The sequence below is a fragment of the Pteronotus mesoamericanus genome, unplaced genomic scaffold (assembly GCF_021234165.1).
Source record: "Pteronotus mesoamericanus isolate MK-2021 breed Mesoamerican mustached bat unplaced genomic scaffold, CSHL_Meso_final contig_25, whole genome shotgun sequence".
NCBI lineage: Eukaryota > Metazoa > Chordata > Mammalia > Chiroptera > Mormoopidae > Pteronotus > Pteronotus mesoamericanus.
In genome coordinates, this window is record NW_026555105.1 from 39,221,354 (window position 1) to 39,245,777 (window position 24,424).

Consider the following 24,424-nt stretch of genomic DNA (forward strand, 5'->3'; position numbering starts at 1 on the left):
TTAGGCCTCATTCTTACTTTAGCACTTAGGCCACTGTTTGCATATGGCAAATGTTTGATATGTATTTGTTTAATTGAAATTGAATTAAGCTCTATGTTAAAGTTTTAATGCTAGAATTTTAGACATCAGTATATTGAATGGGTTATCCTAATGCCTGCAGAATCACTCCAGCTATCCACCTGCCTTTTCCACCAATAAGTTGCTACAATGTTGAATTTCACACAAACATTTTTTTTCTCCCGGAGTTGCTTTCTAGCTTGGGAAATGACTCTATAATGTAATAACTCTGTGCTATATATTTGTAAGTTTCTTCTGTAAGAATAGGGCAGATTGCAGTCTACATCCATCATATTCAGTGCAAAATATTTTGAAGCCTGTGGCTAAATATCAGGTGTTCATTTTCCTCTGATAAACCACATGTCCCACCCTTTATGAAATGGGATAGCCTGAAGTCCCTTTTCTTTTAGCAAATAATGTTCAGACTGACGATACCTCACACATTCTCCACAAACTTCCCCTTATTTTTTTTAGCAAGTGAACACAACCAGCAATACAACTTATTTTTATCTAACGAAGTTCTCAAGAGAACGAACTTATTACCAATAATTTCATATATTTCTCTGATTTATTGCCTAATTATTAAGGCATTCAAATTTTATATTATAAACATATACAGATAGGCTTTTTATATTTAACATGTGGAGGACCATTTTGTCCTCTGATACCTGTAGGAAAATGCCATTGTTTCAGGAGGGTGTTATTTAACAGGAGGAATGTCTTCCATCACTTTTGATTTTGAGTGTTTTTCAAAACCTGTGAGACCATGCCTTTGTTTTGTTCCATTACAAGTGGCTCTTTCATGGGGACATAAAAGTTGAGAATGATTAGACAGGTAGATGTTAAGTCAATGAGTTTTTTCAAGAGATACATATGTAATGTAGTAGTAATTTGTGCTTTTGAACAATACAAGTCAGGTAATTGATTTTGCAAACTATTTCCCTGGCTTTTGTTGTGTGCTCACCCCAGGGAAGTCATTTCTCCACTTTATGGCCAACACTGTATTAAAGATGATACCTAGAGTGCCCAGCAGCTGAAACATAACAGACAGGATTCAGTTAGTGTGATACAAAGGTTCAGAGGACATTTCTGTATACTTGACACTGCCCTAGGTGGAAAGGGTTTGGAATCTCTTGAGGGTACCTTGGTACACATGGTAGAATGCCCTATATTTGGGATCAATAAATCTCTATGTTTCTGAAAAGCCAACAATGGATCTCCCTTGCCAATGTTTGTTTATTGGCACCAAAGCAATCATGTTTTTAATGAATATGTAAGCTACTTGTTTGGGCGGTTATTTAATTAAAAACAAGTGAATTAATTACATTTATCAAATATAAGATGCTATCAATTATGAGATGTACCTTTACTTTATGTATCATTAAGGAAACAAAAATGTGGTCAATTAAACTATGACACAATGTTTTCATGAGAGTCCTGAACAGAGCATGAATGAATCAATCAAATAAGTCTTATTGCTTTCAAATTTCTTTCATCTTTTCAGAGAGTAGAGGCAATTTACATTCCCTTTAAGTGTATTGTTCCCTGTGTAATGGGGAAAGAAAAAAAACTTTTTCATATGTCTCAGTAACAAAAGGTAACACAGTTTCATCTACTTGTGGGTATCTGTCATCCTTTATTTGCTCCTATAAAGCCCTCAATTGTTGCATTGCAAGGAAATATGGAATTACAGCCATTTCTCCAATGACTAATATTTGCTACACTAATATCAAATTTGCACCCCACCGCTCAGTTTCTGGGCTTTTATGGGAACACAGTAAGTGTTCATTTCAATGCCAAATCATGCTGTAATCTTTTTGAAGACATTGTCAGCAGCAGTTTAACTCAACACGTGTTGTCACATAATGCACATCATTCTCCAAAGTGATGACAATGAATAGCCGTGACCAAGTCACCCTTGCACAGGAAAGGACAACTGTGCCAATACCTGACACAGACTGTGAAGCTGATTTCAGGAATGCTAACACGGAAAGAAGGTGCATCCTGGAATTGATAAAATTCAGTAAAGCCACTCAACTAAACACTTCTTTTCTAACATAAATGTGTAAGAATGGTTGCAAGTGAATGACAGAGTAACAGTCATTTTAACTTTTTAAAATGTGCAAAATAGTGATAAGAGCCAGGTGGTGACTGGGTTTGGGAGAGATGGAGTTGATAAGAGAAATATTTTTAAAAATTCACATTAAGGAAATTTAGTCATTGAATTATAGAGGCTTAAAGGAACTACAGCAAACACCCTTGGTTGCCCCCAAATGCATTCCTTCCTTTAACTTTAGTAATGAAACCTCATCTATACATGCATGCAACTAAGGGCATATACTTCCCACCTTTGCACTTGGCATAACCATATGACACAGTTTTGGCTCCTGATATGGAAATAATAACTGGAATGGGAATTCTGGAAAGGCTGCTTAATGGGAGTGGCTCTGCTGGGAGAAAAGCCTTTTCATTCTTAACTCCCTTCTCTTTCCTGCTGCCTGTAATAAGAATATAATATCTGATTCCCAGCAGCCATCCTGGACCATCCTTGAGGATGGAAGCTTTGAACTAGGATAGGGAGCAAGGCCAGTAGAAGTAAGGCACCCTGGGCCTTTGATAAGTTTATGGCACTGCCTCAATAGTCCTGGACTACATGTTTCCAGATTGACTGATTGATTTGCATAAAGGAGAAATTATCTTTTATCCTTTTTAAGCTACTGTTTTCTGTAAGCTAGGTTTTCTGTAGTTTGCAGCCAAGGCCAAACCTAACTGATAAGGGAGCGCTCTTTCTTCACTTAAGGTTCAATGTATGTGGGTGTATGACACAAGAATCTGTTTATCTCCCACTGTTTGCCTGGGGTAATGTGAAGAATGTGAAGGAATTAAAGGCATCACAGTTCTTTAAAAAAAAAAAATAACAAGGCTTCATGGGTAGTATTACTAATAATTTTACAGACATTTCCAAACATTTCATTACAGATAATTTCCCAACATCAATGAGTGCCTGGGGTGTGCCTGGTGCAATGGTGGGGATGCTACAGTGAGCAGACCCTGCAATAACCACAGCCCGCTTTTTGCCCCGTTAGCACAGTTTTGAGTATGCTATTTCCCGTGTTAAGAAAGCAAGCCAGAGAGTGTCCTTAAGTCATCGTTGCTCTCAGCAGATACCACAGATGGAACAGTGTGCATTTTTCTGAAGTGCTGGAGCTACAAAAAGTGTTAGCATCTCCCTATTCCCCAAAAGAGGGAATTTGAGAGAATCCTTCATAATATGAGGTTCAAAACCATGACATCTACCTGACAGCCTTCTCATGCTCTGCTGGGAGGGCTGATGGCATTTACATCATACTTTGAGCCTCTTTCATTATTTTAGCAGAAAGGCTTTTCAAAATTGTATTGTATACCTGTGGAAGAGATTTTCTACTTACTGGGTTTTTTTTTTCTTTTTAGTGTCTATATCTCCTTACCCTTTATCTACTTGGTGAGGTCTAACTGTGAACTTCAAAACTGATACTGATATTTATAGCACTATTAATATGTGATCATTTGTTTTGCTCAAATTGGGAGGCAGTGGGCTTCTCAAAAAGAGAATTAAAAAGTATACGTAAAAAATTACATTTATGAAGCAAAAATAGGCTTATTAAAAATTTCAGAAATTCTAATAATTTTGAATCTCTCCAGTTCCATTTTCCTTGCATTGACAGAGATGTCTTTGAAGTCTTTGGGAGCTTTCTGTTAAGAAAAAACATATATACATGGGTGTGGAGCTGAAAATTGAGCTCACTGATTTGCCCTTAAAAAATGTGTTTTTTGAAGATTTGCTTTTCATATTGCAGATGGGAAAGAGGATGTGCAATTTTACCTTGTGTAACATCTTTGCCTGAAAAGCTCAAAGTATTTGTGGACCTTTTTAAATGAATAGTTCCCATGTTTGCCTGCTGAGGAAGGCAGAGTTTGTGTAATTTAATTCCATTTTACACCTGAGGAAACTGATATTTAAGGAAAAGAGGCTCAGAACTTCGACCAGTAGCAAAACTAAGAAAATAAGGCCAAACCTTGCCACCAGGTTAATGATGTCCAGTTTAATGATCCTGAAGGTTAAACATGACCTCCAGACACAACAGTATCATTTGAAAATATTCACCATACATAGTGACATATTCCATTTTAGTATAAACCCTGCATTTATTTTAATGTAGGATCACTTGTATTGATTTTGATTGTTTTCTAGTTTACTAGCATCTTTGTAATTTTAGTAACTTCTGATTTTTGTACTGTTATTGAAATTGCATTTCAATAATGTTTTTATAGTCATTCTAGCTCATTCTAAGTACATAATGGAAACCAACCCAGTGGAAACACAGAACTCACATATATGAATACCAGATAAAATTATATTTTGACCAATTTTTTGTACACACAGAACAGCTAGCAAACATGCATAAAACTCAAAACTATGTATTTGAAATCATTTTTTAAAAAAATATTTTATTTATTTTTTTTAGAAAGAGGGGGGAGGAAGGGAGAAAGAGAGGGAGAGAAACATCAAGGTGCGTTTGCCTTTCGCTTGCTCCTTATTGGGGACCTGACCTGCAACCCAGGCATGTGCCCTGACTGGGAATTGAACAGGTGAGCTTTTGTTCGCAGGCCAGCAATCAATCCACTGAGTCACACCAGCTGGGGTGGTATCTCTTGATAAAACATGTATGGATTATGACGTAACTTGACTGAGCATGTAAAGCAACATCATTTTTACTAAAAGAAAAAACTGAATCCTAAGTAGTTCTAATTATATGTAAATCATTTGGTCATTTAAGCAACTGGAAAAAACCAACTAATATAATTTAAATTGGTAGAAATTATGTCAACATCCTTTAAGAGGGACTCATGAAATGAAAACTTAATGTATTTAGTCTTTCAACATTTATTGGCTGTCCAAAATGATGGCAGGAATAATTCAGATAAACCAAACCAAAACAAAACAAACGCCTCAAAAAAACAAAGATGTTCTTTTTTTCTGGGTTTCCATGAATTTTTATTTAAAAAAAAATTTTTTTTATCGTTCAAGTACCATTGTCTCCATTTTCCCACCACCACTTTACCCTGCCACACCCACACCCACTCCCACCCTCCTTCCCCACTTTGGCTTTGCCCACGGGTCCTTTATACATGTTCCTTGACCCTTCCCCTTCTTTTCCCCGTTACCCCCCTCCCTCCTTCCTCCTGGTTACTGTCTGTCTGTTTTTTCTTTCAATGTTGCTGACTATATTTTTCTTCCTTGTTTGTTTTGTTGATTAGGTTGCACCTACAGGCAAGATCATATGGTATTTGTCTTTCACCACCTGGCTTATTTCGCTTAGCATAATGCTCTCCAGTTCCATCCGTGCTGTCACAATGAGTAGGGGTATCTTCTTTCTTTCTGCTGCGTAGTATTCCATTGTGTAAATGTACCGTAGTTTTCTGATCCACTCATTTACTGCTGGGCACTTAGGTTGCTTCCAATACTTGGCTGTAATTGTAAACTGTGCTGCTATGAACATTGGGATGCATAGGTTCTTTTGAATTGGTGTTTTGGGATTCTTAGGGTATAATCCCAGCAGTAGAGTTGCTGGGTCAAGAGGCAGTTCCATTTTTAGCATTTTGAGGAAATTCCAAACTGTTTTCCACAGTGGCTCCACCAGTCTGCATTCCCACCAACAGGGTACTAGGGTTCCCTTTTCTCCACAACCGGGCCAGCACTTGTTGTTTGTTGATTTGTTTATGATGGCCGTTCTGACCGGTGTGAAGTGGTATTTCATTGTGGTTTTAATTTGCATTTCTCTGATGACTAGTGATGATCAGCATCCTTTCATGTTTCTGGGCCCTCTGTATGCCCCCCTTGGAGAAGTGTCTGTTCAGGTCCTTTGCCCATTTTTTAATTGGATTGTTTGTCTTCCTGGAGTGGAATCACAGGAGTTCTTTATATATTTTCGGAGATCAAACCCATGTCCGAGGTATCATTGGCAAATATATTTTTCCCATACGGTTGGTTCCCTTTTCATCTTGCTGATGTTGTCTTTAGGCATGCAGAAGCTTCTTATTTTGATGAAGTCCCATTTGTTTATTCTTTTCTTTATGTCCCTTGCTCTAGGGGACACATCGGTGAATATATTGCTGCGTGGAATATCTGAGAGTTTCCTGCCTATGTCGTCCTCTAGGACCTTTATGGTGTTGCAACTTATATTTAGATCTTTTGTCCATCTCGACTTTACTTTTGTGTATGGTGTCAGCTGGTCGACTGAGGGTCACTCTGCCCACCATGTGTTGTATGTTTTTGTGCTGGTGTGCCCAGAACAAAACCACAAAGCCCAGGAAACAAATCCACCTCTGCAAAAATAATTCACCCCTGCAATGCCACTATCAAGAGCAAATGAACCACTATTAATAAGTCTATAAAGAGATTAAGACTATTACAAGAAAGGAGAGAAATGAACTATAGTGTAAAATTTAATGACTTAATATGCACAAACTTGATGAACCCAAAATAAATGTTAAAAAGCTATATAGTAAATAAAATATCACATTTCATAGAGAAGACCACAGTGGATTTCATCTCAGACCACAGTGGATTTCATCTCAGTAGCCTCTAGTATTTACTACTGCTTTTTCTTTCTGGATCTGCCTCTAATGTCAGATGTTTACCCCTTCTAACCTTAGGCAGTCTGTTCAAGACTTCCAGGAATCTACAGTCTGTGGCTCTCTTTTTCAGTTGTTAATCTAGTCACTCTGCACTCAGCAGTCAGACTTAGACACCACAGGATGGGGAAGAGCCACTTCTGGGGGTGGGGCTATTGTTTCCTCTCAAGATCCTGCTGCTCAGGGGAGTGGTCTTCCTGAGCAAGATAGCTGCTGCCCTATGGGGGATGACTCAGCACTGGGATCCCACCGGCTACTCTCTCAGTTCTCTCCCCATAGCCTCCATCCCCACTCTCTCCTCAGACATCTCTAGCTCACTCTGCGCCCCCGCCCCCCGCCCCTCACCCTTGCCAGAGTGCAGGGGAAGTGGCTGCAAATGAAAGTGTATGTGTTGGCCCTTTAAATGTCTCTTTGGGTCTCCAGCTCCTTCTCTCTGGCTGAGGGCACCCTGCCACTTTTCACAGCAGGCTGTTATCTATACTTTTGGGCTCTAATGCTGTAGGCTGGGGGTCTCCACTTATGGTTTTTACCCCACTCTTCTCAGGGAATCCAAATGGCCACTTAAATATCCTTCTGGCCACTTCTGCCTATGGGTGCCCAGCCAGCCTTCTTGATTCTCCACCACACTCCTTACCAGTCAGGTTGTGCTAAAGCTGATTCTTTTTCTGTCCAAAGTAAGGCTTCTCTCTCGCTATTGTCCAGTTTTTTATTCCTGGTGATTTCTCCACAATTTAGTTGTAATTCCAGATTGGTCCTGGGAGGACAGTGTGACTTCCATTCACTCCTCTGCCATCTTGCATCCCAAAGATGTAGTTCTTGACCTTACGAAGCAAATAGTTGGATGGCAGCAAGCAAATCAAATAAATTAATAAAAGTGACTGAAACCTTTCTAATGGCTCACTCATTCACATGGACAAAATATTTTGTTTCAGAAGTTCATAGGAAATTACAGATAAATAGTTTAAAACTTAAACACGTGCTCATTTCAGTCCGCTGTTTTCTCAACTTTCGTCCCCTCCCAGCTGACCTTTTGCTTTTTCCCTCAGAATCCTTCACTCTCTGTCACCCTCCCCCACATCAAGTTCAGCTCTAGAATTTCCTAAAAGGGGGTATCCGATATTACCAGTCTTTTTTCTCTTATTTGAGGGGTAGGACTTAAGGTTTGTATTTTAAACTCATTATGAAACTCATCATCAATTGTGAAAAGCTTACACATCATGATATGTGATCTATTCCTTCTTCCTGGTGTATATGTTAATCTCTACCTTTAAAATCATCCCTTTGTAGAAAAAATGCTACTCAGTATCATTAGGAAAATATAATCATAAATGTATGAATGGACATACAGTTAAAAATCAGAGTCCCCACTCATCACGGGTGCAATATGTAGCCAAATAGCTTACAGGGTCTCCTCTATTTTATCTTTGAAATAATTTACTATTACAAGGCACATAGAACTTTTGTCTATAAAATTAGTCAATAGATAAGGTTCTTGTTTTTACTTTACTATTAAGGAAATACAAAACAGGAGCAAATCCCAAAACAGGGTCTCCAATGCATGGGACATTTTTTTTGGAAGATGCTGAGACCAAAAAAAGGGTCCTTGAACTGGCCCGAGGGTTCAGAAGGCCTTCCATACATGTTTTTCTTTACCATGAAAACCTGCAGTTTAAAGGAATAAAAAGGAAAGAAATATTCTACTTCAAAAATGACTTGTGCTTCCTCATACAGGCAAAATAAACCTTTTATAAAGAAAGCCACATAAGCAGTCTTCATTTGCAGTATCACTGATAAACATTTCCAGGCTGGCAAGAATTTTTTTCAAAGCATTCAAAATCCATCTATCCTAGATAGGTAGGTACGTAAGTAGATACATACATATATACATGCATACCTACATACATACATACCATCTATCCTAACAAAAGAAAAATGTGTTTTCAGGTCACTTCATCATACCTCATGATGAATATGTTTTTAATTAAAGGCTGGGCACAAAATTGGGCTTAGTGAGAGTCATTGTGATCACTCCCCTGAGACACCCACCATCAATGGTACTGATGCTAACTCTCGACACCTCAAGGCCATATTGTGTATTCAGTGGTTAGAAGGGTGATTTCTGAGGCCTGGCAGCTGTTGGTGTTAAAGCTATTGTGTGGGAAACAAAAGCCATTATGTTCTGTTCCCCAGCCTCCTTTTGTCATTGATACAGGAGCTGTTTCAAAAATGGAGTATGATTCTTTACCAAGGAATTTCATTACTGCCCATACACTTCTGGACAGCAGAGGGGAATGTCTGAGCATAGCTCCTATGGAAGGAATCTTAGGCTCTGACCTCTGTTAAGATGATTTCATTTTAATTCTGGTAATTAGACTCACAATTAGGTGCCATCATGCCAACAGTTATGTTTCCTATCTTCCTTTCCCCACACTACCAGACCCAAGGCTGGCTAGAGTGGATCTTCTGCCACTCTGCTTGTCTTGGAAATTAATCAGAACACAGTACATGATAGCACCAATAGGTATCAGTATTAGCTAGTTTTCTCTCCTAATTCTTCATTGACCTGTCCTGGGAAATTCTCATAGAGCAGATCAGAGTGATATTTATTTGAAGAACAGACACTTTTCACCCAAGTGGTATACAAGTATTCATTATTATCATTTAGAAAGAGTATCAGTTTACAAGGTTTTCGGTTGCATATAAAAGAAACAAACTGATCTTACCAGTCAAGGAAATGTGGTGGGCTGTGTCATTCTCCCCAGCCGTTCCTCCCTCCCTCCCTGGGATGTGCCCTTGCTATGTGATTTTGAGGTTCCTCTCACTACAGGTGAATATACTTCCCCATTTCATGGAACTTGGGCTTAGCCACATAACTTTTGCTTTGACCAGGCTAACTTGCTGCTTCTTATTTTTTACACTTGTACTATTGCCATGAGAAGAACACACAGCAGCTATTACCCATCAAAAAAGATAAGAGAGATATGAGGCCAATCTGGAATCTACAGGATGGAGCCAAGCCCAGCTGAATCCAGCCTACTTCCAATTGACCTAGCATTGCATGAGTGAGAATAGATCACAGTTGCTTTAAGCCAACGCTTAAATGTTTTCAGTGATTTGTTATGCAGCACTATCGTGGCAATAGCTGACTGATATTTATTGCTCATGTAACTGATGAGTCCAAAGGTAGTATGGGCTTCAGGTGGTGTTTGAAAAGGATTCCCGTTCTATTTTTCTGTGATTCTCTTGGGACTTCAATTCAAGATGGTTTCCCTATCAGTGGTATGGTGCCTATATCATTTCGGGCTTCACATTTGTACCCAGTGCCATCTAGAAGGCAAAAGTCTTCTCCAAACAGCATACAAAAGTCCTAGGCTTCACTATGATTAGGCCAAAGTAGATCACATGTCTGTCCTGGGTCAATTGTTGAGCAAGGAATTGTGGGATTATTTGACTTGATTTATGTCAATCAGAGTCCTCTCTTAAAGATGGTAGTGAGCTCAATCTCTTCCAAAATCCATTGTGTGCTTCATTAAAGATTGGAGTGGGGGTGGAACAGATGCTGAGAGACACAAGAACTGTTAATTATAGTATCTAAAATCTCCAAACTTTGTTTTTAATTTCTATTAATAAATTATTTTGCTCAAGAAATTTTTCTATGTCTATGTTGCTAGACTAACTAGAGCTAGAGACAGGGGATTTTTCTTCTAGAGTTAACCTGTTATCTGGGGAATGGCTAAGCACATGGGCCGTACCAATGCCATTTTACATACCAGAAGCTGAGAGCCCAGCTTTATAAAGGACTTCACCATTAGCTCACTGGACTTTTTACTCCTGGTATCACAGGGTTTTAAGAAAATTAAAAATAGGTTTGGCTTACTAGAATTGGAAGATCTCTAACCTAGGGTGTTAATGCTGATGTAATGAGAATTTAACCAGTGGGATACTTTGGTAAGGATGTCATTCCACTAACTTCTGGCCTCCACTGTTTCTAATGAGAAATATGTTATTCATGTTATTGTCCACTATGATTCATGTTATTGTCCAGATATATAGTAAGCATCAAATAAAAAATGTGCTGAACTAATGAATTAAAAACAGAAACAAAGTCTCTGAAACAGTCTAATGTTTTTTCAAGAATATCCCACCATCTCTTTGAAGAACCTCCATTTGTACATTTAATGCCACCTTCCTCCTTTCCCCTCCACACCAAGCTTCAGCAGGAATGTGAATTAAACACATTATCGACCCAGATAATTTTTGCAAATATGAACATTAATGTTATTTTCTGTGCTTCTAAGAGTCCTCCCTGAATAACCTTTATCATCCAACACCTTTTTTTCTTTTAACAAATATTTATATGCCATTTTCTAAATATTACTGAACACCTGCTGTGCACAAGGTACTGTGTTAAGTAGAGTAAAAGATGCAGAATTGAGTAAAAGGTAATGCTTGCCGTCAAGTACTAAACTATTATAATTGTTGTTCAGGTTTCAGGGAAACCTTGGACAGCAAGAAAGACTTGGAACCTTTCATGATACTAGATTCTCAGAAAGCAACTTGTTTGTCTTCTTGTGAGATTATTTATCTTATTGTCTCTAATCATAAAGTACCTCAGTTCTGTATGAAACATCTGTCAACATTAGAACAAAAATGATCTAAACCAAGAATTTTGATGTGAACCAGCCTAGGTATTAGGTATATTTACATATTCTTACATTAATGCCTTAAAAATACCTCCCCATAAATTTCACCATGGCTGTGCATGGGCACTCTTCAGTTTGATTTGCTGATGATGTGCTGGTTAAATAATTCCACATAATTTCCAACTTGAGAGTACAGATTCAGCTACATTTTCTTCAAGTCCCTCTTTTTGTATTTTTTTCCAGTTGAGTTATGCCTTGTACCATACAAACAGAAAACTAACACTGGAACCTAAAATAACTGTCAATGCCAGGATCGTTGTGGTTGGCGCATCCAGTGTTGGAATTTCCTTCCTAGAGACATTGGTATTTTGGTGAGTTTTTTTGCTTTATTCATTTGTTTTTAAAGGGGCGTTCTCTTCCTCACCTGAGAAGGTCACTTGAAAAAACAGACCTGAGTTTATCACCCCACACACACCTCGAAATGGTCTAGACCAGAGATTGGCAAACTATAGCCCCCCAGGTCATATCTGGCTGGTTGCCTACCTGCTTTTGGAAATAAAGGTTTATTGGGTTGCAGACATATTTATTTATTTATGTGGTATTTGTGACAGTTTTTTTTGATGCAACAGCAAATTTGAATAGCTGCAACAGAGACTATATGGCTTTTAGTGTCTAAAATATATACACTCTGATCCCTCCCAGGACAAGTTTGCCAACCTCTGTTCAATACTAGTGTTTCTATTGTTGGCCCGCTTATAGGCACCATGTGGAGCATCTGTTACAGACGTAGCTTTCCAGACCCTGCACCAGATGTACTGAATCAGAAACTCCCAACGAGGGTTCTGGGAACCTGTGTGTTAACAGGTGCTTCATACAACCAGGCCAGTCTGAGAACCATTTTTGACTTTATGCATCACAAATAGGCTTGCAGAAATGGCAGGCAGGCCAGGACCTTTCTTCAAACCCCTGCATTTTCAGTGCCAGGGAACAGAGTAAAATCCTGCAGGGAAGACTGACACCTGCACTCTTCTTTGATGTTGTTTTCTGTTAATCTCAAAGCACTAAACAGGTTTCCTTTCAGAGCCTGTTTTCTTGATAGGTTGTTCTGTTAGATTCTCAGCTTCCTCCAAATAGCTCTCCATTCACTCACTGAATTTCAGCACACCCTTCACAGGAAGAGTCCTGGGTTGTTGTTCAAGAATTTGGGTTCATAGCCTGACATTACTATCACCTGATAACGAACCCTAGATATATTGCTTAATGTCTCTCAGATTTGTTTTTTTCCTCATCTATTTTTAAAAGTTTCATAGATGTTTTTAAAGACCCTGACTGGGGTACTGCAGATTCTGAATGAAAAGAATCTAGTTTTTTTCCAAATATTTTGCTCAGGTTTACATGAGAAACATTAGCTACTATTTAAAACTACAAGTGCTAAGAGGCAAGCAAAAGATGGGAAAAAGCAGCCCCACAATGACTCCTCCAGAAGCCAGCAGAACTGTCAGGGACCAGACAAGGAAAGGGATGGAGGAAATGCCCTCTAAAGGTGCTTCTGCCTGGTTGATATGGAGATGAGCTAATCCCACATGATTATTTTGTTCATTTGATATTATGTAACCAGGTAAAGATTTTTTTTTTTTTCACTTTCCAGCCAGTTTGTTCAGTTATTTGGAACATACCCTTAGTTAAATAGAAATAAGTTGAATGTCATTATTGAAATTAGGAACAGAGTTCACGGGACTTAAATATTGTGATCAGTCTACAGTGATCTTTTATTGCAGGAAGGAAATAAAAGCGCCCAGAAGTATCCATTTTCCTCTGTGTGCCACATCATAGTTTGAGGGTTTCATTTGTTCTGATGGGTCTTTTTTTAAAAAAAAATCATATAATTATTCTTTGTATAAGTTGTTTGCATACAGAGCATTCATAACATTAAATAAAATCAATTTTAAGGATTGTATTTTATATTTAGTTGCTTAATTTCATTTATACTACGTATCTTTTGAGAAAAAGCTTTATTTGAGAATTCCTCACATTTTGTGAGGATTAAGTAAAAGCAAAATGTCACCTTTCCTGTGTCAAAACTTCATGTGGTGGAAAAACTCCAAAATCATGTACAACAACATTCATTATAAATTATCTTCAGTTCAAACTTTATAACGATTATGAAGAGTTCAAAGAAAAGAAATTTTAGAGAAAAATGAGAAGGCCTCCAAATGTCATATTTCTCCACTGATCTTAACTGAAAGTATTTAGTACTGAAAATGTACACTCTAGTGAGCACAGGAGTCTGGCTGCTGAGAAATTCATATCCCTATGCTATATCAAATTGTTAAAAAATTTGTTAATAAAATCATTACTGTGAAAACCCTTCCTGATAAAATTTCAGAATCATCCTCGTATTCCCTGAGTTCATTCTACGATAATGATACTCAGCTTTGGTTTTGGCTTTGACTGTACATGGATGTCATTCATGTGTGTTCTGTATACCTCTATTATCCAGAATATAGAAATCAGTCTTACAAAGCAGTAAGAAGGATTCATAAACCAATGGAAAAAATGAGCAACAGGTATGAACAGGCAAATCACAGAAAACGAAACCCAGATGGATGATATGCAATTTCACTAGCAATTAGAAAATGTAAATTAAACAAAATTGATACACCATTTTCATACTCATCAGACTGGAAAATTTTTAAATTCTGAAAATACCACCTTGGCATTGGCAAGACTGTTAGAGTAACTGAGATTTTCATATACTGCTGCTTGGAGTATATATTGATATCACTTTAGAGAGCAGTTTGGAGTTTATTGGTTGTTTTTTGCCTTCCTTCCTTCCTTCTTCCCTTCCTCCCTCCCTCCCTCACAGGTTTTCTGGTTGGGTCTCTATCTAAGACTGAACAGTGAGTTGTTTACAACCATTTTTGAATGATGAATTATCAGAGTGGAGTTGTGAAATTATAGTAGTCAAGAACTTATCACAAGTAGGTCTTAAATCATTTTTTTTTTATTTTGAGAGTACATTTATTAAAGCTGCAGACTATGAAACAGAGGAAGGACTTGGGGTAGAAGACGCAATAGGAGAGAGCTGAGGCAGTGCTTTGCTTTGGCTCCCTAGAAACATTATAGGAAAAAAGTGAGCCAAGGAGGAGCTGCTGTTGGCTCACTGAAAAATCAGAGAAAAGAGGGCCTTGGAGACAGGATCAGGGGATTAGCCAGGGACAAGGTGCCACTGTCCACTGCTCCCCTGGTTGCAAGCCTCCTGGGGATGCCTTAGAACTTAGGGATAAAAAGCACACCTGAGAGGGAAGAAAGGTGTGGGCATGCTTTGGGAAGGGAGAGTGCCAACAGATCTTAAATCTTAATTTAGCTAAAGCCCTGGCCGGGTAGTTCAATTGGTTAGAGCATAGTTCTGGTACACAAAGATTGTGGGTTCAGTCCCTGGTCAGGGCACATACAGGAATCAACCAATGAATACATAAGTGGATCAACAAATCTCTCTCTTTCTCTATCTCTGTCTCAAATCAGTTTTAAAAATCCTAACTTATCTATATACTTAGACATATGTTTTGTTTAAATGATATCATTAAGACAAATACATATAATTTCTTTTTGTGGAATTAACTCATATTTACTAAAGATGCATATAAATTTTAATATCAGTACTTGTTTGATTAAATTCCTCAATCAGGCAGACTTTTTAAAAGCATTTTAAAGTACTCACAATTCTCTATCATCATTACACAGATTATGCACACTAAAAATAGACTGGTATCAGTTTACGGATCTCTAATCCTTAAGAGAGGAAATAGTTTTCTCATTATTTTCTCTAATTATTTTAAATTAGCAATCACTATAGTAACCTGCTGTTTAGTTTAACTGCCATTTGAACTAAAATTTATAAATGATTTGAGCTGGAATGAAATTGAAGAAACACAGTTTTCACCAAACACTGACCCCCAGTGAAGATAAAGTTCATGTTTTAGAGACAAGATTCAGAAAATCTCCCTCCTTACACTCCTGCACTGTAATATCTAACTCAGCTGGGCATCACAGCTCCTGGAAAATTTGAGGCCCAGTACAGCAATCTCTTTTTCCAGAAAATTTGGTAATTCTATCATCTGGTGACAAAAAAAGAAACAACTTTGTTCTTATTTACAAGCAAAAAAAAAAAAAATACAAAATGCATTTAGTCTCCTCTTCAAAGGACACCAATCCCAGTCCTTGCATAAATTCTTTGCCCTTGTCATGTCCTTCTTTCTCAGAGTGCCAAGGTGGTACTGGGGAGCTGATGTGATTTACCCAAAGTCACCAACTAATAACTAAAATAGGAAGAAAATATTGAGGGTGATTTCTTTTAGTACAATATTTTATCTGGTCCTCAGCTGCTACCCATCCACAGTTACATCTGCACAGACACACCTTCTTTTCTTGGTTGTCAGGCCTATAAGCCTGGCATTATTTTCTTCTCCTTATGAGGGCAAGTCCACTTGGGACTTCCAGTATCAGTGACATGTGTGACAAACATTTTCCTGTAGACACACACTGGCATCCCTTGCAGTTCTTCTCATTTCCTGGTCCTGATGAATCTTACAGTGCTGGCCTGAGTGGCAGCCCTGCCCTTAGAGCTTTCTGCTATCTCCATCAACCTTCCCAAGGCCATTGGCTGGCTGATGGAGAAGGACAAGGCTGCAGGATCATTCAGGTTGGGGTGAGTCCTAAATAATTTTCTTCCCTACCCCATATACAGGTCTTGTGCATTTGTTTACTGAGGGTGCTATGCCCAAGCAACTCCAAGGGGAGACTTTCAGGCCCCCACCCCTGACCCTGTGGCCAGTATGAGCTCTAGCTGAATATGCATCCTGACTTTCTTTTCCCATCATGTGCCCTACCAGGGCGTGGGCCCCTATGGTGGGAATCGGAAGCTGAGCAAGGGAAGGACAACAGGTACAGGGTAGGGGAGGTGCTTTCCTTGGGTGGGGGGCTATAGAGGAGAAACCCCCATTCATCCAATGGTGTAGAGGGCAATAAATTGTGGGGAGAAAGGCAACTACTAAGACTTTTTTAAAATGGATTATCCATGTTTTTCTTCATGGCCAAGACAATCAAGTGATGGACCTGAACTGTTTACAAAGTATGGATCTTATGGCTGATAGTTTGCACTCCTTCAGCTGGCTGGTTTTTCGGGCCTGAAAGTTCTTGGCGTGGGCAACATAAGTATTCCATATATATTATCCTTCACAGTATTTCTATTAATAAGACCCCTTTAAAACCCCCAACCACTGGAAAAAGTAGAAAGAATTTGGCCTTGGCCATCAGATCCTCTCTGCTGCCGACCAGTAAAATGCCCCTGATGGGTGGTCCTAGTCACTCCACTGGGGATCGCAGCAGGGGACCCTCATATCCTGCTACTTTGAAGGTACTGACACCCTAGGAACTCCAATTGTAATCACAGGTCTAAAGGGAATTACCTGTTCTTGGAGAAACAGCCAGCTCAAGAGCTGAGCTTCTAGCCTCTGAAAGCTCTTTCCAGAAGGCAAGAGGCCTCCCTCCACAAAGAATAGGGAGTCATATTTTTATCAGTCACTTTTTGCACCAAGTCTAGCCCTGCTGAACTTCCTGAATGTAATACTTTGAATACTTCAGGCTTTCCACAAAAGTACTCCAAAATCGTTTTTAAAAAGAAATATGGGAAAGTTACACCAAAAAAAGGCATGAATCAAGTCTCTGAACTCATATTTTATGATCTTTCACTCACAGTGTGGACTAGGGGCCAGCAGTATCAGCATTGTGTGGGAGTCCCTTTGAGGGGTAGAACCTCACGCCCTGCCATGGGCAGTGGCCCAAAGAGAGAGATTCTTTCCCAGAATTATACAGAACAGCTTCTTCATTATCTCTTGGGTATGAACTGGCTGAGCAGTTACTATTTTATTCTGTTTCAGCTTGCTCGTGTCTATGCTTCCGTGTATTACATTATTTATTCCTAATTATGGAGCAGTTTCATTTAATCCACTATTGTAAAATCCTTTCTAATTCAATTCTGAGCAAAGACTCTCCTAAAGTGCCTATAATGACACTAGACAAATGCATTAATGAATCCTGGGATGACATGACTGAAAGCAACCCTGGGTGATGTCCTGATGACCCTTCCTTTGACTAGAGAAAAAGACACTTAGATTCCAGAAAAGTGCTGGTGGGTCCTAAAACCCAAGGTCACATTGCCTTCCACTTCTACCACCAGGAACCACAAAATACTCTCACCAAAGGATGAAGTCTCTGATTTTTGATGTAGACATTGATCCTTCATCTGGTAACTAAGAATAGCTTGAAATTGTAGGGTAAGTTTGGAAAGCTACAGTTGTGGCCAAATGACCATCACTCCTGTTATCAAGCCGCACAGTGCACATCCAGTGCAGTTGTGGGGCCTGGCAGCAGCCAGCCAAGTGCTTAATTTGGCTTTTGATTTTTACATTTATTTGAGGACACCTGAAACCTTCAGTGTGGCCTATCACTGAGTAGGTGACTAATTAAATAGTTAATGCTTACTTGCTGATCTCAGAGTGAAAACCCAGTTAATAGATTGGTGATCATCATTGTTCCCTACTATCGGTCTCTGCTACGTGACTTGATGGACATTTGCTCTATGGTGGTCATTTTGGTACCAGGGCAAATACAGTGTGATGGCTAGGCCCTCTGGCATGTGTGGTGCTGCTCTCTTCTGTCCCTAGAGAGGAGACAGAAATCAACATGTAGCTCAAATTTTGACATATTGTATGTTGGCATCATAATGGGACCTGTCAGGCGTTGATATAGAGTCCATCTTGTGGCTGGGATAGGTTGGGAAGGTGGGGACAGTTATGTCAGGTTCAGAGGCCCAGCCTCCCCAGGCAGAAAGACCTGACATTCTGCCACCAGAAAATAATAACCTGGGACTCTCCCCAGTGTTTCTAATCACAATCAGGCTTTCTAATCTGATTCCACTATTTAAATATAATTAATGTTAAATGAAAGTATCTCTATTTACTGAAATTATCCATTCCTGCTTAGTTCAGAATAACTTCATCTCCAGTTACCCACTTTAGAGACTTCCAGAACAAAAGAAAATACTCTTTGAGCAACATTAGGCCTTTTTTGGAATCAACTTATTGTCTTTTTTTAATGTGCATTTGTTGTGATGCTTTGGCATTAAGAGCATTAAGCATGTAATGCATTCTTTACAATCACACAAGTGCAAGCCACCTGCATGGACTTAGTAATAGATTTACTCACTCTATGTTAACTCTCTACTATCAAATCATTTTAAATGATGACATCAGCACCTGTCTTGGTTTGTGTTCCTTCAAAAGCTTTAAAAAAGAATTTGGGTGCAAGTAGTATATTCGGGGGTGATCCTAGGGAACTACCTGAGAAAGCAGGGCATTTGAAGTGGGAAAGTGAGGAAAGTAAACAAAGCCCCCCAAAAGTATTTGTAAGCAGGTCACTGTGGCAACTGAGATTCAATCCCACTGGACACAATTGAGAATTTTCCCTCTGTAAATGAAGAATCTGAGATTTTACCCACCAGTTCCTGTACTCATGGTTGCATGGTCATCCTAGGCTGTTCTTCCAGCTGGTCCATCAAGCCCCTATGGTCAGAGGTTCCTCCAGACACAGAATGGTAGAATGGTCAATGTCTACATGTTTTGGGGTGGGAATCATGTGCAGGTGTTATCAGTGGGCTCCTATGGCCCAATTTGTTTTGTTTTTTCTCTTTATTTATATTCATATAGTTGCTCTTTAAAGAAACATAGGGGCATAGACAAAGGGAGAGAAAAAGCAAAGCTAGAAAAGAAGATTATGTCAAGAGGGTTTCATGGCCACCTGTCTTCCCAGGCATACTTTCAGCCCTAACAGGAACCCCAGGTATAGAAACCATGAAAAATAACCAGTCAGAAATGAAGAGTACAATATCTGAAATGGAGAATACACTAAAGGGATTAACAGTAGATTGGATGAAACAGAAGGTCAAGTCACTGATTTGGAAGACAAGGTAGCAGAAAACATCAATCAGAACAGCAACAAGAAAAAAAGAATTTAAAAATATGAGGATAGTTAAAGGGACCTTTGGGACAACATGAAGCATAACAACATCCACATGATAGGGCTACCAGAAGGAGAAGAGAGAGAACAAGGGATCGAGAACCTCTGTGATTCAAAAAAAATTTTTTAATTCTCACCTGAGGATATGTTCTTTTTATTGATTGGGGAGGGGGAGAGAAACAGCAATGTGAGAGAGAAACATCAATTGGTTGCCTCCTGTACGTATCCTGATTAGGGATTGAAGCCACAACCTAGGTGTGTGCCCTGACTAGAAATCAAACTTGCAACCTTTTGGTATATAGGATGACATTGCAACCAACTGAGCCACCCAGCCAGGCAATGAGAACCTATTTGAGGGAATAATGATCAAAAATGTCCTTAACCTGATGAAGAAAAAAGCCATACAAGCCCAGGAAGCACAGAAAGTCCCAAACAAGATGAACCCAAAGAGGCCCACACTAAGACATATCATAATTAAAATGGCAAAGGTTAAAGACAAAAGGAGAATCTTAAAAGCAGCAAGAGAAAGGTAATTGATTACTTACAAGGAACTTCTCATAAGAGTGTCAACTGATTTCTCAACAGAAAAATTTCCAGCTAGAAGGGATTGGCATGAAATATTCAAAGTGATGAAAAACAGGGACCTACAACCAAGACAACTTTATCCAGCAATGTCATCTTTTAAAATTGAAAGATAAACAAAGAGATTCCTAGACAAGAAAAAGCTAAAGGGGAGGGAGGGGGTGAGGAGGAGGAGAAGGAAAGAAAGAAGAAAAGGAAAGAAGGAAAGAAAAAGAAAGAGAGGATCATAGTTCTAAAGAATAAATGGCACTAAATATGTACTTATCAATAATCACTTTAAATGTAAATGCCTTGTCCTGGCTGATGTGGCTCAGTGGGTTGAGTACTGGCTGTGAGCCGAAGGGTCACCAGTTTGATTCCTGGTCAAGGAACGTGCCTGAGTGTAATGGCATGAAACTAGAAGTCAATAACAAGAAAAAAAAAATGGAAAAACCCCATACAAAGACTTGGAGGCTAAATAACATGTTATTAAACAATGAGTAGGTTAACAATGGGCTCAAGGAATAAATCAAAAGATCCTTTTAAATAAAAATGAGAACACAACAACCTGAAACCTATGGGACACAATGAAAGCAGACCTAGGAGAGAAATTCATAACATTTTAGGCCTACTTAGGAAACAAGAAAAAATTCAAATGAACAATCAAGTTTTACACTTAAAGGTATTAAAGAAAGAACAACAAACAAAGCCAAAGTGAATAGAAGAAAGGAAATAATAAAGATCAGAGCAGAAATAAACAAAATAGAGTCTAAAAAACTTATGAAAGATAAATGACACCAGGAGCTGGTTATTTGAAAAGATAAATAAGACTGACAAAACTGTAACTAAACTTATGAAGGAAAAAAGAGAGAGTACCCAAATAAATAAAATCAGAAATGAAAGAGAAGTAACAACAGACACCACAGAAATACAAAGGATTGTAAGAAAATATTATCAAACAACTATATGCCAACAAATCCAACAATCTGGATGAAATTGGTAAATTCCTAGAAACATACCATCATCCAAAATTGAATCAAGAAGAATCAGAAAATCCAAATAGATCAATTACAATTAATAAAATTGAAGCAATAATTTAAAAAACACCACCACCAACAACAACAAAACTTTCAACAAAATTTTGGATCGGATGGCTTCACAGGTGAATTTTACCAAACATTCAAAGAACTAACACCTAATTCATCCCAACACTCCAAAAAATTCAAGAGGAGGGACACTTTCAAGCTCATTTTATGAGACCAGCATCATCCTAATTTCAATACCATATAAATCCACTACGAAGAAACAAAATTATGGGCCAACAGACCTGAAGGACATGGATGTGAAAATCATCAACAAAACATTAGCAAACCGCATCCAACAATACATTAAAAAGACCATACACCATGATCAAGTGGAATGTATTCCATGCATGCAAAGTTGGTATGATATCCACATTCAATAAACATGATATACCACATAAAATAGTGGATAAAAACCAAATGATTGTATTAATAGATGCAGAAAAAACATTTGATAAAATCCAGCACTCATTCATGATAAAAACTCTGCAGAGTAGGAATAGAGGGAATATACCTAAATATAATAAAAGTCATATATGACAAAACCACTGCTAGCATCATACTCAGTGGACAAAAACTACAAGCATTCGCCCTAAGAATGGGAATAAGACAGCAATGCCTGCTTTCACTGCTCTTATTCAACATAGTACTGGAAGTCCTATTGACAGCAATCAGACAAAAAGAAGAAATAAAAGGCATCCAAATTGGAAAGAAAGTAAAACTCTCATTATTTGCAGATGACATGATACTGTGTAGAGAGAAACCTAAAGATTCCACTAAAACTATTAGAAGTGATATATGAATTCAGTAAAGTAGCAGGATACAAAATATATATCCAGAAATGAGTTGCATTTTTTTACATCAATAATGAACTATCAGAAAGGGAAACTAAGAAAACAATCCCATTTATGATTGCATCAAAAATACCCAGGAATAAATTTAACCAAGGATTTAAAGACCTATACTTAAAAAATTAAAAGACACTGAAGAAAGAAACTGAAGAAGGTACAATTAAATAGGAGCATATACTGTTTCATAGACAGGAAGAATTAACATCATTAAAATGTCTATACTACCCAAAGCAATCTATAGATTCAATGCAATTCCTATCAAGATACTTAATGACGTATTTCACACAGAACTACAACAAATATTCCAAAAATTTATGTGGAATCACGGAAGACACTGAACAGTTATAGAAATCTTGAGAAAAAAGAAAGGTGGAGGAATCATACTGCCTGGAATCAAACTGTACTACCAAGCCATAGAAATTAAAACAGCATGGTACTGGCATAAAAATGGACATAGAGATCAATGGAACAGAATAGAGAGCCCAGACAAAAACCCATGCCTTTATGGTCAGTTACTATTTGACAAAGGAGGCAAGAACATACAATGGGGTAAATACAGTCTCTTCAATAAAAGGTATTCAGAAAATTGGACAGATACATGCAAAAAAAAGAAAACAGACCACCTTTTTTTTTTTTTGCTATTTGTATCTTATTTTTATTTTTAAATTATGTTTATTCTATTATAGTTGTCTCAATTTTTTCCCTTTAACCCCCTCCACCCATCTCACCACCACCCCCGACTCCCAAAGTCAATTCCCACTCTGTTGTCCATGTCCCTGGGTTATTCATACATGTTCTTTGTCTAGTCTTTTCCCCTTCTTTCCACCATTGTCCTCTTCCCCCATCCCCTATGATCACTTTCAGTCTGCTCCATGTTTCCATACCTGTGGTTTATTTTGTTCATTAGTTTATTTTGTTGAATAGATTCCACTTATATGTGAGATCATATGGTATTTGTCTTTCAACGACTGGCTTATATCACTTAGCATAATATTCTCCAGTTCCATCCATGTTGTCACAAAAGGTAGGAGTTCCATCTTTCTTTCTTTCTCTCTTTCTCTCTTTCACTCTCTCTTTCTCTCTCTCTGTCTCTCTGTCTCTTCTTCCTTCCTTCCTTCTTTTATTGCTTCCTTTCTTCTTTTCTTTCTTTCTTTCTTAAATACAGATTGATTTTATTTTTTAAATGTCGAAGTCAATTATAAAATATTTTAAAAAATTTAAAACCATTATAAATTCTAAGCAATTAAAACAACATGACACCACCACAGAAATAATCAAGTAGACCAATGAAATATAATGAGCATTCTAGAAACAAACATATATATATGTCTAACAATGTAATAGCTGATTAAATTGATATTTCAAATCAATGAGTAAAATAAGGGTTATTCAACAAATAAGGTGCATGGACTACTGTTACTTGAAAAAAACAAATATAGAGGCCTATTTCACACATTATACAAGAAATATTCAGGTGAGTTAAAAGTCAATATATAGAATCTAAAGAGTTTTAGGAGATAATAAAAACTAATATTTTTCTTACCCTGAAGTAAAATATTCAAACCCAAAAGCAATAAAGTAAGATATTGACAATATGACTATATTAAATATTTAAGACTATATAGTAATCTAAAAAAAATTTAAAGAACAAGTAATAGAATGGGAAAGTATTCACCACACATCTAAAAAAGGGTTAAATTTTGTTTTTGTTTTTGTTTTATTTTTGGGGGGGGAGGGGAACTATTCTACAAACCTTAAAAGATAAAATGGTAAAGAATACCAAAAAGTCATTTAAAACTTTTTTAAAATAATAGAAATGGACAAGAAATATATAAAAACAGGTTTAGTTTCAAAAATAAAGGAACAATTAAAATAACATTTTGACAATCAGATTAATAAGTATTAAAATATTGGTAATAGCAAGTATTGGCAACTGTGAAAAGAACTGGGTATTCATAGACTTTCTTCATCTTAAAGCAGTCCCTTTAGCATATTTTGCAGCACTGGTTTGCTGGAGGTGTATTCTTTTAGCCTTCTTTTTTCTAAGGAGCAAATGGAAAGACCTTCTTAAACTAAACACAAAAATAAACTCAAAATGACTTAAAGTCTTCATTGTAAGCCTGGAATCCATAAAAATCCTATAAGAAAACATAAGCAGTAAAAGCTCGAGCATTTCGGGAGAATCAAGGTGGCAGGAGGAGTGAGTGGAAGTCACACTGACCTCCTCCCAGGACCAACCGGGAATTACAACTAAATTGTGGAGAAATCACCTGGAATAAACAACTGAACAAAATGAGTGAGGAGGCTTGTAACCTCAGAGACAGAAGAATTGGCCTTAGCGCAGTCTAACTGATACAGACTCGAGAAGGCAGGCGGGGCACCCACAGGCGGCAGCACCAGAAGGATATTGAAACAGCCAGTCGGATCCCCCTGAGAATAGCAGGGTCTAAACCAAAAGAGGGGATCTGTAGCCCACAGC

The 24,424-nt window shown here is 38.0% G+C and overlaps 1 protein-coding gene across 1 annotated transcript in view; it reads left to right on the forward strand.

Moving 5' to 3' along the window:
* CFAP61 (cilia and flagella associated protein 61) overlaps nt 1-24,424 on the forward strand; it is a 428,437-nt gene that overhangs the window by 235,002 nt on the left and 169,011 nt on the right. Inside the window, exon 17 of the mRNA XM_054574135.1 lies at nt 11,619-11,746. Within this exon, the coding sequence (XP_054430110.1) occupies nt 11,619-11,746 (128 nt within the window). The remainder of the gene's footprint in view (nt 1-11,618; nt 11,747-24,424) is intronic.